Consider the following 13077-nt stretch of genomic DNA (forward strand, 5'->3'; position numbering starts at 1 on the left):
TTGCCAGTCGATTAGTCGCTTTCGATCAACAAGCGATTAAGTTGAATTCCCGTTTACACGGTCGATTAAGTTGAAAGTGACGTCAATTCAACTGAATCGAACGCAAATCGACTAAGTGTAAACGCCCCATTAGATAATGCAACATAACCAACTGTAGACTAACTCTGGACTTTCCTGTATTCAGTGTGCGGAATGTGTGAGTCCATTGACTTAGTATATACAGTTTGCACGAAAAAAAGAAAAAGTTGAATCTACATTTTGTTTTGGATTCACTGCATAATTTGTAACACTGGATATTAAAAGTTCAACTTTTTTTTTTTTTTTTTTTTTTTTTTTTTTTTTTTTTTTACAACTGTACAATTTACATGATAAATATTCACTGGGTCATATCAAGGTTTCTTAGTATTGTTTATTCTTACTATGTTGAAAATGTGTAATAATTTTGAATTAACATAAAGAATGGTTCGATTGCTTTACTATTCCATCTTTTGATCTAACTCACGTGATTTGTGTTGTATTCAAGGAACAAAAATTTTATATGCACGAAAGAATGTATTATAACATCACTACTGCTATATCTCACACGAAATATCTAGTTTATGATAGCATATCATGTTTGACCAAATAGATCTTTGGTAAACTTCTTAAACTATATTATGAATAAATATTGAATCCACACAGCAAATATTCTAGATAATTTAACTAACCAATTCTGTCAAAAATGGTGACAGTTTCATCTATGACAATTGTGTAACTTTTGAGTGAACTGTTTCGTTGTGTGTCTTGAGGTGATGTTTTAAACGAAATCTTTGGTTGCATTTATTACAAGAAAATGGCTTTTCTGAAGTGTGAATTAAGTAATGTCGTCTCAGATGCTCAGTTTGTCGGAAAGATTTTGCGCATATTTTGCACACATATGGCCTTTCTCCTGTGTGTATTCTCATATGGACAGTCAGAGAGCCCTTCACGCGAAATCTTCGTGAGCAAATCTTACAAATATATCTCTTCAAATGATTATCACTATTAATTGTATTATCCACATTTGTGTCCGTGTTCGTAGATTGTTCCATTTTGTCCAAACCATTATAATAAATTTTGCTTCCTTCTGTTTCTTGGTTTCTAGCATTTGATGTAACGTCATATACGTCAGAAAGAACTATTTCATAGTGTGATACAGTCATCACTGGAGGAATATCCGTAGCAGACATTATATCAGAAAATATCACAACGTTTTCATCTTTCACGTCCATATAATCAGTACAGCAAACCTCTTTCTTGGTAAGTGGTATCACAACGTTTTCATCTTTCACGTCCATATAATCAGTACAGCAATCCTCTTTCTTGGTAAGTGGTAGATCTTCTTTCGGTAATTCAGTCCTAGAAATTCAAGAAAAAGAAAGAAAATCAGAATGAAATAGTCAAGGTTCTGTAGTATTTAATATTTTTCTTAATGTAATAAGCCACAACAACTAAAAAACAATACCGAATAAAACTCATTACTTTTAATCATTAGAAACAGCTGGCGGTACATTTCATATACAAAGACCATTTAGATTTAAGTGACAATATATCTGGGAAATGAAAATGAGAAGTGTTAATCACATGAATATGATTACACTCCCTAGATGTAGCCTTTGCCTGCCTGTTGAATACGTTTTCAGATATCTGGCAGACGTTGGATACCGTTCAGAGGCTCCGTTTGTAACAAGGTTTGGAGAGAGCGCCCCAAGGTACAGATAATGATGGGAATTCACGGAAACGCTGTCCCCCTAGTGGTCCATTCATTTTTGGGAATAAAGCAAAATCTCAGGTATTCATATCAGGGAAATATGGCGGGTGCTTCAGTACTTCCTAACCTCATAGTCTTAAGAGAATCTGTACTGCATGGGCAATATATATACCGGGTGATTCAATAAGAACGTACCAGGCCTATATCGCGCTAATACTGCACGTAGAGCCTTAACACACACACACACACACACAAAAAGAAATGCATTACCAAATTGTATGTGTAGAATGCAATAAAAATAGTAACGAGACCAGTGGCGTCTCGTGAATACTTCCAACGGGGGGCAACTTCAAAATTTGCAATGGAAAGTGGTATCTGTTGGAATCGTTCGAAAGGACATTAAATGTCATGCAACTTTTAGAGGACAAACTTTGTCATATCCTTTCCCATTTAGCCGCTAGAGGCATTGTTGCAGACTTGTATCTGACTATCCGTAGCAGGCCTTTATCTCAGCTAATAATGCACATAGAGCCGTCAAACAAACAATTGAACTACCAAATCGTATCTGTAGAATGAAATAAAAATAGTAGCGACACCAGTGGCGTATCGTGAATATCTCCAACGGGGGGTCATCTGCAAAATTTGACATGGAAACAGGGGTTGGTTGTGCCTTCATTGAAACAAGAGCACAATGGGAGAAACGTCGAGAGAAAACACCCTCGCACCACCTGACTTTCACCTAGTAATGCGACTGTGTTGCTGTCAACGAGGAAGAAATATGCCAAGGTGTTTCCTATGAAGTATCATGCACGAGAACATTCCTCACTACGGCTTTAGTCATTATTATACACGAAAACGGAGATCGTGCTAATCTAGTTTTCGTCCAATCTCTCTTATTACCCGATTTTTTTCCGAAATTATCGAAAATATTGCATGAGGCCAGATACATACATATGTAACGCTCATTCTGTCGTGAACTATGTTACATATGCCCTAACTCTAAATGTTTAGGCAATATACGAGATTATCTGGAATAATTCAACACATTAATGCACTTCATATATATATTATTATTCTTCAACGTATATCTTGTTCGATACTTTAAAATATTGTACATACAGATTACACAAGATGGTTCCTCGTTACATCTATATCTTTCTAGTTACTATAGCAACGACATTAAAACAAGTAAATAAATCGTCATAGCAACGATAACACAAAATCTCAATATAATACCAAATATTTAAATTATTTCTTTATATCATTTCTTCTTCTTCTTCTTGGCAGCTTGTGCCTTTTTAAATAGCTCATTTTGCCTGTAAATACAAACAATACTTAAAAGTACATAAGAATTATACATTATTGTTATACAGTCCGCGGCATAAAATTTGTTACAAAAATTCTAAGTCCAAATGAATAACAAACTCTTGCCCAGTTTTCTTATGCATTCCCGCAATACATGTATCAATCGATTAGTTGCCTCTAGTATTTATTCCAACTCCTCCCCGTCCTCCACCTCTCCTTGTCTAAAGCATTGTGTGTGACGTAGTACACTCTTTCCATTCAGCTGAAAAAGAAACAGGAATCAAGTTTACAACGTTATAGCTTTAAAACAATCTTTTCCATTCGTTTGTTCTGAAATATTTTTAAGAGCCTAAATTAAAGGAAAGTCACACAATCTTCCCAGAGCTTCATAAATATCTTTAGTTTCATTCTTTTCTTTCTTTAAAGAGTGCAAGCTAGTAAGATGCTCCCTAAGAAATCTATGGAAATTGCCAAGAGCTCTAAAATATCTACGGACAGCAACGAATTTTATTCAATGATTCATTTAATTTCTTTTCAGTAAGTGCAAGCAAATGTTTCACGGGCGTCACTTGGGCAGGACAGGAGGGTGTAATTCCCCCTCTCTTGAGCTTCATAAATACGTATTTTTTGATCAAATGTATAGTAATACACTAATAAAAAGTGAAAATCTTATGTCGCCAGAGAATCTCTTCCTCCCCCCCCCCCCCGAATAAAGTCTAAAAGACACTGGTTGTAACAACAAACCTATAGAGCTACGATAGCACATTGCTAAAGAGCTTACATTTGGTTTCAAGAGTCGAAGGTTTGATCTCAAGCCATATGACTTCCTGGGTGACATTGAGAGAGAGAGAGAGAGAGAGAGAGATTCAAGTATGGACATAGAGAGGGATGATTTGTATACACAGATTTAGAATTGGGGAAAAAATGATCGGACAGCATTCGTATTATGACGAAAATTCTGATTTTGTGAAAGATAAGAAGGGAAGTTTTCGAACTGCGAGGATCACATTAGGCAGTTGTCGAATTAATGTGGAGAACTCTTTTTAGAGCATCAGATAATTACGAAAGGAGAGAAAGATCTTCAGAACTGAGGAATTAAGATTTTAAAAAATCTGATTTCGGCGACGGGTTTCGTACCACGAACCTTGTGGTTATCGAACCATGACTTTATTCATTCTGCTACGGAGGATTCTATTACTGGTTCACATACGTTTCCCTTAGCTGCGTTGAAAGCTACCTTAAGGGGATATTCCAAAAGTTGACTCGGTGGATGCGCCGTTCAGATAGAACGTAAACCTCTTGTAACTTAGTTACAATGTGCAAAATGAACTTCCTCTTCTTCAGGATACTTTTTGAAGCTTTAAAATTGGTTACTATTGTTTTAATTAAGTTACATTTGATAGAACCATCTGATAAAGTAGTGCCAAGCCCTGTGCGTCATTGTCTGTTAGGTGAATGGTTAATGTAAGTTACTCCTACGTGGATGGTCCGAGCTTCCAACCAAGACCATTCTTATTGATTATTTTATTTGAGCTACGCTCATACTGTATATTCCACAAGTTCAATTTTGAAGTAATGTAGTCACAGCTAGTTTAATTCGAAATAATTTTCCAATATTATATTTGTTACTAAATTTACATGGCACTCCTCACTGTTTCTAGCCCTGCATAAATGCAAAATTGTTAAAAGTATATTTTACTTTCAAGTTTTATGGTATTTTTTAATTGTCCTTCAACTTTATTTTATAATTATTTTCTATTTCTTAATTATAACATATTTTCTATTTATATTGTATTCTATGTTACACGTTTATTATTTATATTTTATGTCTTACCTTTGAAGAGGAGCTTTTGACAATTCAGAGCAGCAGGGACATACACAGGATGCAGGCCTTGGCAATCCAGAGCTTTTGCCCCCACTCAAATCACTACTTTTTTTTTGTAAATTATATCTAATTATAGAGATGATGATAGCAGGGCGGATTCAGGGGAGTGCGTTCGGGCGATCACATCCCCCAGAATAGGGAACTTTTTATACTTTTTATTTTAAAAATAAAACATATCCTAAGTATTTTTCATCTTTGTATTATAAACTTAAATTAAAACCTAAAGTAGATAGGCCTTACTTTCTTAAGAAAGTTAATTCTGCAAAAGAGCTACCTCTCCTTTTCTAAATTTGGTTTTTTTTCTTTTCTTTTCTTTCTTTCTTTTTTTTTTTGCAATCCGCTCTTACCTTGATTTGACTTCGAACGACCGCCCCTCCCAAACAATCATCCTGGATCCGCCCCTGGATGATAGCCATTTTAGTAAAATATGCCCTCAATTGCAGAAATAAATTCCTATCAAGCTTTCCATCGCTGAAATAAATTTCTGTCTACGGCCCTGCAAAACAGTGACGATTTTAGGGAGTGATCAGTTAGTAATGCCTCCCTGGAGCAACGACACTTCCCCAGAAGTCATATTTCCGATAATTCAGAATGTGATTTGTGCATTATCACTTTCACTCTCAGTGTCTTGAAACGCACCAAAAAGGTACTGTTCTGAAGTATTTACTGGTTCTCCCTATGACCCCATTTCAATATGGCCAACCTTGGACATATACACATCTGAAATATCACCTTTTATATCAGTGATCCCGAAAACTATCCATTCGACACAAATATAGGATATTTTCGATTCTTTATTCCTGTCACCCTCCCATTGTCAACTCGAAGCCAACCAAGGCTTATTTTGGACTTACGCAGCATCCACAATGTCACTTTTCATCTTTGCACATGAATTCGACACTAATTTCGTTCGTATTTGACTTCTTTTACAATTCACGTTCACCTCTTGGTAGGGATTTTTTCAGTATCTCGCGCCCACAACTATGGAGAAATTTCAACCAACTAAGTATAATTATAAATTATCATCTGAAACACAACAGTACGGGTGATCTTTTTCGCAGAGGAATTCGTTAATTACTGTTTCAATATCAATGTATTGGCCTTTTTTGCTCTGCATGCTGGAGATTGTCAAAGAGCTAAACTTCATTCTGTACTATTGTGCTATGAATAAAGTGGTTCAATTCACTGAATACTCGCTTAGATGATGCTCTCGTCACAGAAAAAGTGAGATACAGTTATAAAAGAAAAACGAAATGAAATATTTAAGTTTTACGTCCCACTTTATGCCGACTACGCTAATGGAGACAGTGATGGTGAGAAACGAATGAAATCGTTTAATGAAGAAAGTGGGAGGAAACTGGAGAAACCCGAGAAAACTCATGCACACGGTGTTTGTCCATAATAAAGTTCATTCAGCGCGAGCTGGGATCTAACCAACAACTCCATGCACCATAGGTAAAGTTATAAAAGAATAGGCGTCTAAACAAATACGGAACACTACTATCAATGAGAGTTGTATAAGATTAGATTTTTAGTTATTTCATTCTAAGTTGAAATTTCAATCAATCTTGATCTTCATTACTGTTCGAAATCCGGACCAACCAGTATTCCCTACTAGGGTAAAGGTTAATTGATCGCCAACAGAAATCCAAAATCCTCTGTATAACCCCACGTTCCATTATTCCATATACACAATTAAGAGTCCAGCGTAACCTACCAGTTAATAAGTTTTCTTATTATTATTATTTTTAACACCTCAAAAATATAGGCTCATAATTGAACCACTGATTGGAAAAAGGGAATAAGTACATAAAAATATTTTTTCCACATCAAGCTTTTCTCACCAATTGCAGTGCTACAAGATTCTTCTTCTTGTCTTAGAGTTTGTCAGTTCTTTTGCTACAATTAATCAGTTATACACTTGTTGAAACAAATACAAATACGCCTCGGGAAGGTTTTTTAGCGTTTCTGAAAACTTAGGTCTCATGTACTTATTCCCTTTTGCTGGAAATAGTTGCTGCAATGACGCGATAAATCTTTTCGGTAGACTTCACAGTCTATAGCTCCTTCACAACTTCCTTTTCATCTAAGGCTAAGTAGTTACATTTTAGACATTGAGGAAAAAGTGTGAAATTAATTAACACCCTTCAAAGAGGAGTTACGAATCTTCAATGGACCCCATTTTGCTGTTGGCCTCGCTCAACGCACTCCCGTCACTGTTCAGGGTGCACGATGGAGTTTCTCCCTTTTAGGAATACTTTCTAAGACAGTACTAGTTTCTTTTTTTTTTTTTTTTTTTACAGCTGTTTCAATTGAGTTGTATTTGCTAGAACTGTCGGTTAAAGGAAACAAAAGATCCTATACTCAAACACAAATCATCTCTCTAGAAGCTCTAATGGAAAACGAAACGAATCGTCGTAAACATGTTACGTTCTTGAAGAGGAAAACAGCAAAACATTGATTGCACAAACGTATAATGGTATCATTTGCTTGCAAATTTAAAACTTATAGAAGTTGATGGCTTGTTAGGTGAGGGGTTAGTGAACAAGATTTTTGTACTGGTGGTCCAGGGTTCGAATCTCGTCCGTTCTTCTTACGTTTTGTTTCTTTCTTTAAGCTACACTGAGTTTGTTCATTCCAATTCTTTAAGCTTGAATTAAATCTAATACCAGTTAGTGAATTAAAAGTAGCTAACATTATTTTCAAATACGAGACGTTATTACATGCTTGTCACTAGCTCACAATACTCAACTTTGATATAAACTCTTGCAGCCTTCATTTAACTCATTTCTTGACGTGTTTTGTTACAAAACTCATGAATCGTGGCGAACAAAATTGCTTTACCAGATAATGGTGACTGCTTTGAAACCAAATGACAAGTATGAGAATTAAACGTATCATATCTGTAGTTTGGTGTGGAGAAGAAACCAAATAGCGAACGAAAGGTTTAAGAACAACCACGTTATTAATATAAACTATGCCAAAAAATTATTGACTTACATGATTAAAAAAAAAATAGAAAGAAATTTTGAAAGAACGAAAAATACTAACTTAGAATTTTGTAACTGGAGGCACGGAAATCTAATTTAAACATACTAAAACATACCATTTAGCGCATATAGAGCGTGGATCTGTGCTCAAGGCGCTAGCTAATAATCTGGAGATTCTCAAGTCGGAACCATGTATGAATATTTGGTTTAAATTTAGAAGTTTTGGTGATCATTAGTCGGCGATGACACACGTTTAATTGTCTTAAGGTATTTGAATATTTTGATCTTTCAATATTTGAACGATGAAATCTTCAATAATAATAATAATAATAATAATAATAATAATAATAATAATAATAATAATAACTATTATTATTATTATTATTATTATTATTATTATTATTATTATTATTATTATTATTATTATTATTATTATTATTATCAAAGTAATTCAATAACACGTTAATATCTTTAATTATTTCTCGATAACTACTCGAACTTAAGACGTCCTCGAATCTAAGTCGCACCCCTATTTCGCTGGGCTAAATTAAAGAAAAATAGTAATATGTTATGGTTTTACTATTACTAAAGCACTCTTTGATATTGGTCATTTTCGATGATTTTATGTATCCCTCTTCCCTCTCCATGTTGGGGGCACGGTATGACAAAAATTATCCCAGGCCCGAATGTCATGTATGTTGCAAATTTGATCTAAATCTGTTGGATGGTTCAAGAGTTGTTCTATTTATTTTTATATATTAATCTCCCCTTCTCTTATCCTCTCTTATGTTCTACCGTCAAAGTGAAAATATTAAAACAAGTTTCTAGGCCCGAACGTCGTCTATGTTGAAAATTAGATCGAGATCGGTCAGGTGGTTCAAGAGTTGTTAAGTTTTATTCATTTTTATAGATATCTCCCCTCCCCTCCCCCTACCCTACGTTCTACCATCAAGGGATATGATAAAAACCACCCCAGGTCCGAACCTCATCTATGTTGATAATTTGATTAAGATCAGTTCGGTGGTTTAAGCGTGATGAAGTCACCAAGACAGCATTTTTATTTTTATTTTTTTACAGTCCCCCTTCCCCTCCCCTACATTGTGCCATCAAGGCAAAAAATGAAAACATCCCAGGTCCGAACCTTATCTATATTGAATGTTTGATTGATTGGGATCATTCGGATTGTTCAAGAGTTATTAAGTTTTATTCATTTTCATATATTTACCCTCCCCTCCTCTTCCGCAAGTTCTAATATCAATATGAAATAACAAAAAGCTTCCCAGGTTCGAATTTCATCTATGTTCGAAATGTGATTGAGAACGATCGGGTAGTTCAAGAGTTATTCACCACCGAACATTGTCACTTTTATTTTTATATTTATAGCTGTTATGTATATTCCCCCTCCTCTCCATCCTCTACGTTATTCCGTCAAAGTGAAACGGTAAAATCCATCCCCCGCGTTAATCGAGACGGGGACATATAGCCTCATTGCTGACGTCCCAATTAATCCCCCTACTCATACCCTTTAGTGTGTTTAAGTTAGTTTTTTTTTTTGTCTTCAGTTGCAAATTTCTAAGTTATTTTTCTTTGTTTCAAAATTCTCGCATTTCTTGTATGATAATACAAGTTAATAATCTTTGACTTGTTTTATATTAATAATCTGAGTTGTTCTTAAACCTTTGGTTTCCAATTTTGTTTTGTCTCTACACCAAACTACAGATATGACAAATTTAATTCTCATACTTTACATTTGATTTCAAAGCGGTCGCCATGAACTGCTTAAAAGCAATTTTTCCGTCACGAAACACCCAGCAGAGGGCGTACGATATCGTCTACAGCAATGAGAGGAAACTCCGCCTTGTTACGTGACGTCACATGAAGCACGTTCCGTTCAAACACCTAAGCAAAGCTATCATTTTGCTTCTGGTGTGAAAATGGCTCACTACGAAGCTTCTGTTAAAAGCAGCGTGATTGCTTTAATTGAGCATGCAGGCATGAACTATAGCGAGGCAGACGCGAGATATGGCGTTAACCGTGCTACAGCACGGAGGTGGTGGAGGAGATATGAGGAAACAGGAGATGTAAGACGTAAAAGAGGAAGTGGGCGACAAAGAGTTTCCTCTGCCGAAGAAGACCAGAGTTTAATTGCCCAATGCCGTGAGCACCCTTTCATGTCTGCCCGACAGTTACGAGAGGAAACCAATTTCCCAGACGATGTTACGACTGTCCGTCGTAGACTCAAATCCTTTGGTTTGAGATCATACAGGGCAGCTGTTAAGGAGCGACTAACAGAAGACCACATGGTTGACCGTCTGGCGTTTTCACAGACGAAAAAATATTTTCCAGTGCACACTTCGGGCCGAAGCGTGTTTACCGCCCCCCTGGAAAAAGGTATACCTCTGAATACGTTTCCCGTTCTGGTCGAATGGGACATGTAACTGTCCACTGTTGGGCATGGATATGCAAGGCTGCAAATTTCGGAGGAATCTACAGGATTCCTGGTCGCCTAAACGCCCACAAGTATGTAGAACATCTGGATGAAACGCTTCCGGAAATAAAAGCTCATGTAGGTGACGGTATATTATATTTGCAACAGGAAAATAGCTCGATACATAATTCAAATGTGGTTCAGACATGGTTGCAGAGGCAACCTGATGTCGAAACAGTTGACTGGGTTCCTCATGGAGCAGATCTGAACCCTATTGAAAATATGTGGGCCTCTGTTGCAAGAACATTGCGGGAAACCTGGTCGAACAATCCTCCACGAACATCTAATGATCTTTGGGAACGTGTTGAAGATGCGTGGTCGATCTGTTGCACCCAACGCTATATCTCTCGCCTGGTGGATTCAATGCCACGGCGTATGGCAGCTATAATCGAGTCCCAAGGGGACTATACACACTATTAATAAATGCTCGCCCACAACACCATCAGCCCTCTCGGGGGCTACCTAATTCGACCCACTTATTAACAAAATGTTATGAAATACATTACGCGACACCAGTGAATGTAAGTGTCTCAGTATGTTCTGCATTAATAAAGAGGCTAACGTGCGAGACTTGGTGGCCGAGTGGTATTATGCTTGCTATGTAAACCAAAACCGCCTGTAACAGTGGTTCGAATCTAATGAAGAAGACCCCTACTTTTTATCACCAGGGATATTTGCAGTACGCCTTCTGCTATGTCCGCCTTCGTACGGTCTATTATATGACACATAATGTGGACCGCCATTAGTTTTTACTTAGTAAACAATTTATAAATATATGAACAAATACCTAGGTATATTAGAGTACCAATGGAATATAGTACTTTCGTCCGACTGACATCGCTCTGCAAATGTTCATTGTATTACACCGGAAGATGCATTAAATAAAGACTGGAAAATTTGATATAAAAATTGATGCGTAATAAGTTAAAGACAAAATATGTAATTATAATCTCATATTTGAAACTAATTTCGACTACAATTAATTCTCTACCTGCTTTCATAAATAATCCAAACCAAACTTCGAGGTTTGGAATGCACAAACTAAGTGTAGCTAAGAGAAAAAAGTAACAAGAAGAGCAGAGATTCGAACCCACGACCACCAGCGTAAGAATTCCTTTTACTAACCCTTCATCTATCAAACCATGACGTGAACATGACTTTTGTAAGTTATAAATTTGTATCCAAGAAACACCATTAAGCGTATGTGGAACTACTGCTTCGCTCTTTTTCTCTTCAAAAGCGTAACATGTTTAGGACGATTCGTTTCGTTTTCCATTAGAGTTTCGAAAGAGATTATTTGTGTTTGAGTGTAGGATCTTTAGTTTCCTTTAACCGACACTTCTAGCAAATACAACTTAATTCAAACAGCAGTTAAAAAAAACTCGTACTGCCTTAGAAAGTATTCCTAAAAGCAGAAGCTGCATCATGCATCCTGAACAGTGACGTAACTAACGGCAGTGCGTTGAGGGAGCCCAGAGTAAAACGGGGCCCATTGAAAATTCGTAATTCCACTATTTTTCCTCAATGTCTAAAATGAGACTACTTTAGCTTTACATGAAAAAGAAGCTGTGGAGGGGACTGCGAAGTCTACTGAAAAGATTTATCACGTCCTTGCAGCAACAACTTTAAGTTTTCGAACAGTAATGAAGAACAAGATTGATTGAAATTTTAACTTAGAATGAAATAACTAAAAATCTAATCTTATATAACTCGCATTGATAGTAGTGTTCCGTATTTGTTTAGACGCCTATTCTTTTATAACTTTACCTATGGTGCATGGGGTCCTTGGTTCGATCCCAGCTCACGCCGAATGAACTTTATTATGGACAAACACCGTGTGCATGAGTGTCCTCGGGTTTCTCCCGTTTCCTCCCACTTTTTTCATTAAACAATTTCATTTATTTCTCACCATTACTCTCCCCATTAGCATAGTCGGCATAATCGTGGGACGTAAAAAATAGATATTTCATTTCATTTTTCTTTTATAACTGTATATCACTTTTTCTGTGACGAGAGCAACATCTAAGCGAGTATTTAGTAAATTAAACCACTAAAACCTATATTCATTGCAGAATAGTCCAGATGAAGTTTAGCCCTTTGGTAATCTTCAGCATGGACAGCAAAAAACACCAATACATTGATATTGAAACAGTAGTTAACGAATTCCTCTGCGAAAAAGATCACCCGTACAGATGATAATTTATAATTATACTTAGTTGGTTGAAATTTCTCCATAATTGTGGGGGCAAGATACTGAAAAAATCCCTACCAAGAGGTGAACGTGACATGTAAAAGAAGTCAAATACGAAAGAAATTAGTGTCGAATTCATATGCAAAGATGAAAAGTGACATTGTGGATGCTGCGTAAGTCCAAAATAAGCCTTGGTTGGCTTCGAGTTGACAATGGGAGGGTGACAGGAATAAAGAATCGAAAATATCCTATATTTGTGTCGAATGGATAGTTTTCGGGATCACTGACATAAAAGGTGATATTTCAGATGTGTATATGTCCAAGGTTGGCCATATTGAAATGGGGTCATAGGGAGAACCAGTAAATACTTCAGAACAGTTCCTTTTTGGTGCGTTTCAAGACACTGAGAGTGAAAAGTGATAATGCACAAATCACATTCTGAATTATCGGAGATATGACTTCTGGGGAAGTGTCGTTGCTCCAGGGAGG

The 13077-nt window shown here is 36.4% G+C and overlaps 1 protein-coding gene across 1 annotated transcript in view; it reads right to left on the reverse strand.

Annotated features, from left to right (window-relative positions):
- Nucleotides 1-362: 362 nt before the first annotated feature.
- The window catches only part of LOC145680489 (uncharacterized), a 92878-nt gene continuing 80163 nt past the window's right edge, over nucleotides 363-13077 (reverse strand). Inside the window, exon 4 of the mRNA XM_081751070.1 lies at nucleotides 363-1377. Coding sequence (XP_081607196.1) covers nucleotides 738-1377 — 640 coding nt within the window. The 3' untranslated portion in view covers nucleotides 363-737. The remainder of the gene's footprint in view (nucleotides 1378-13077) is intronic.

Source organism: Thermobia domestica, chromosome 3 (assembly GCF_964235325.1).
Source record: "Thermobia domestica chromosome 3, izTheDome1.hap1.1, whole genome shotgun sequence".
Classification (NCBI taxonomy): Eukaryota; Metazoa; Arthropoda; class Insecta; order Zygentoma; family Lepismatidae; genus Thermobia; species Thermobia domestica.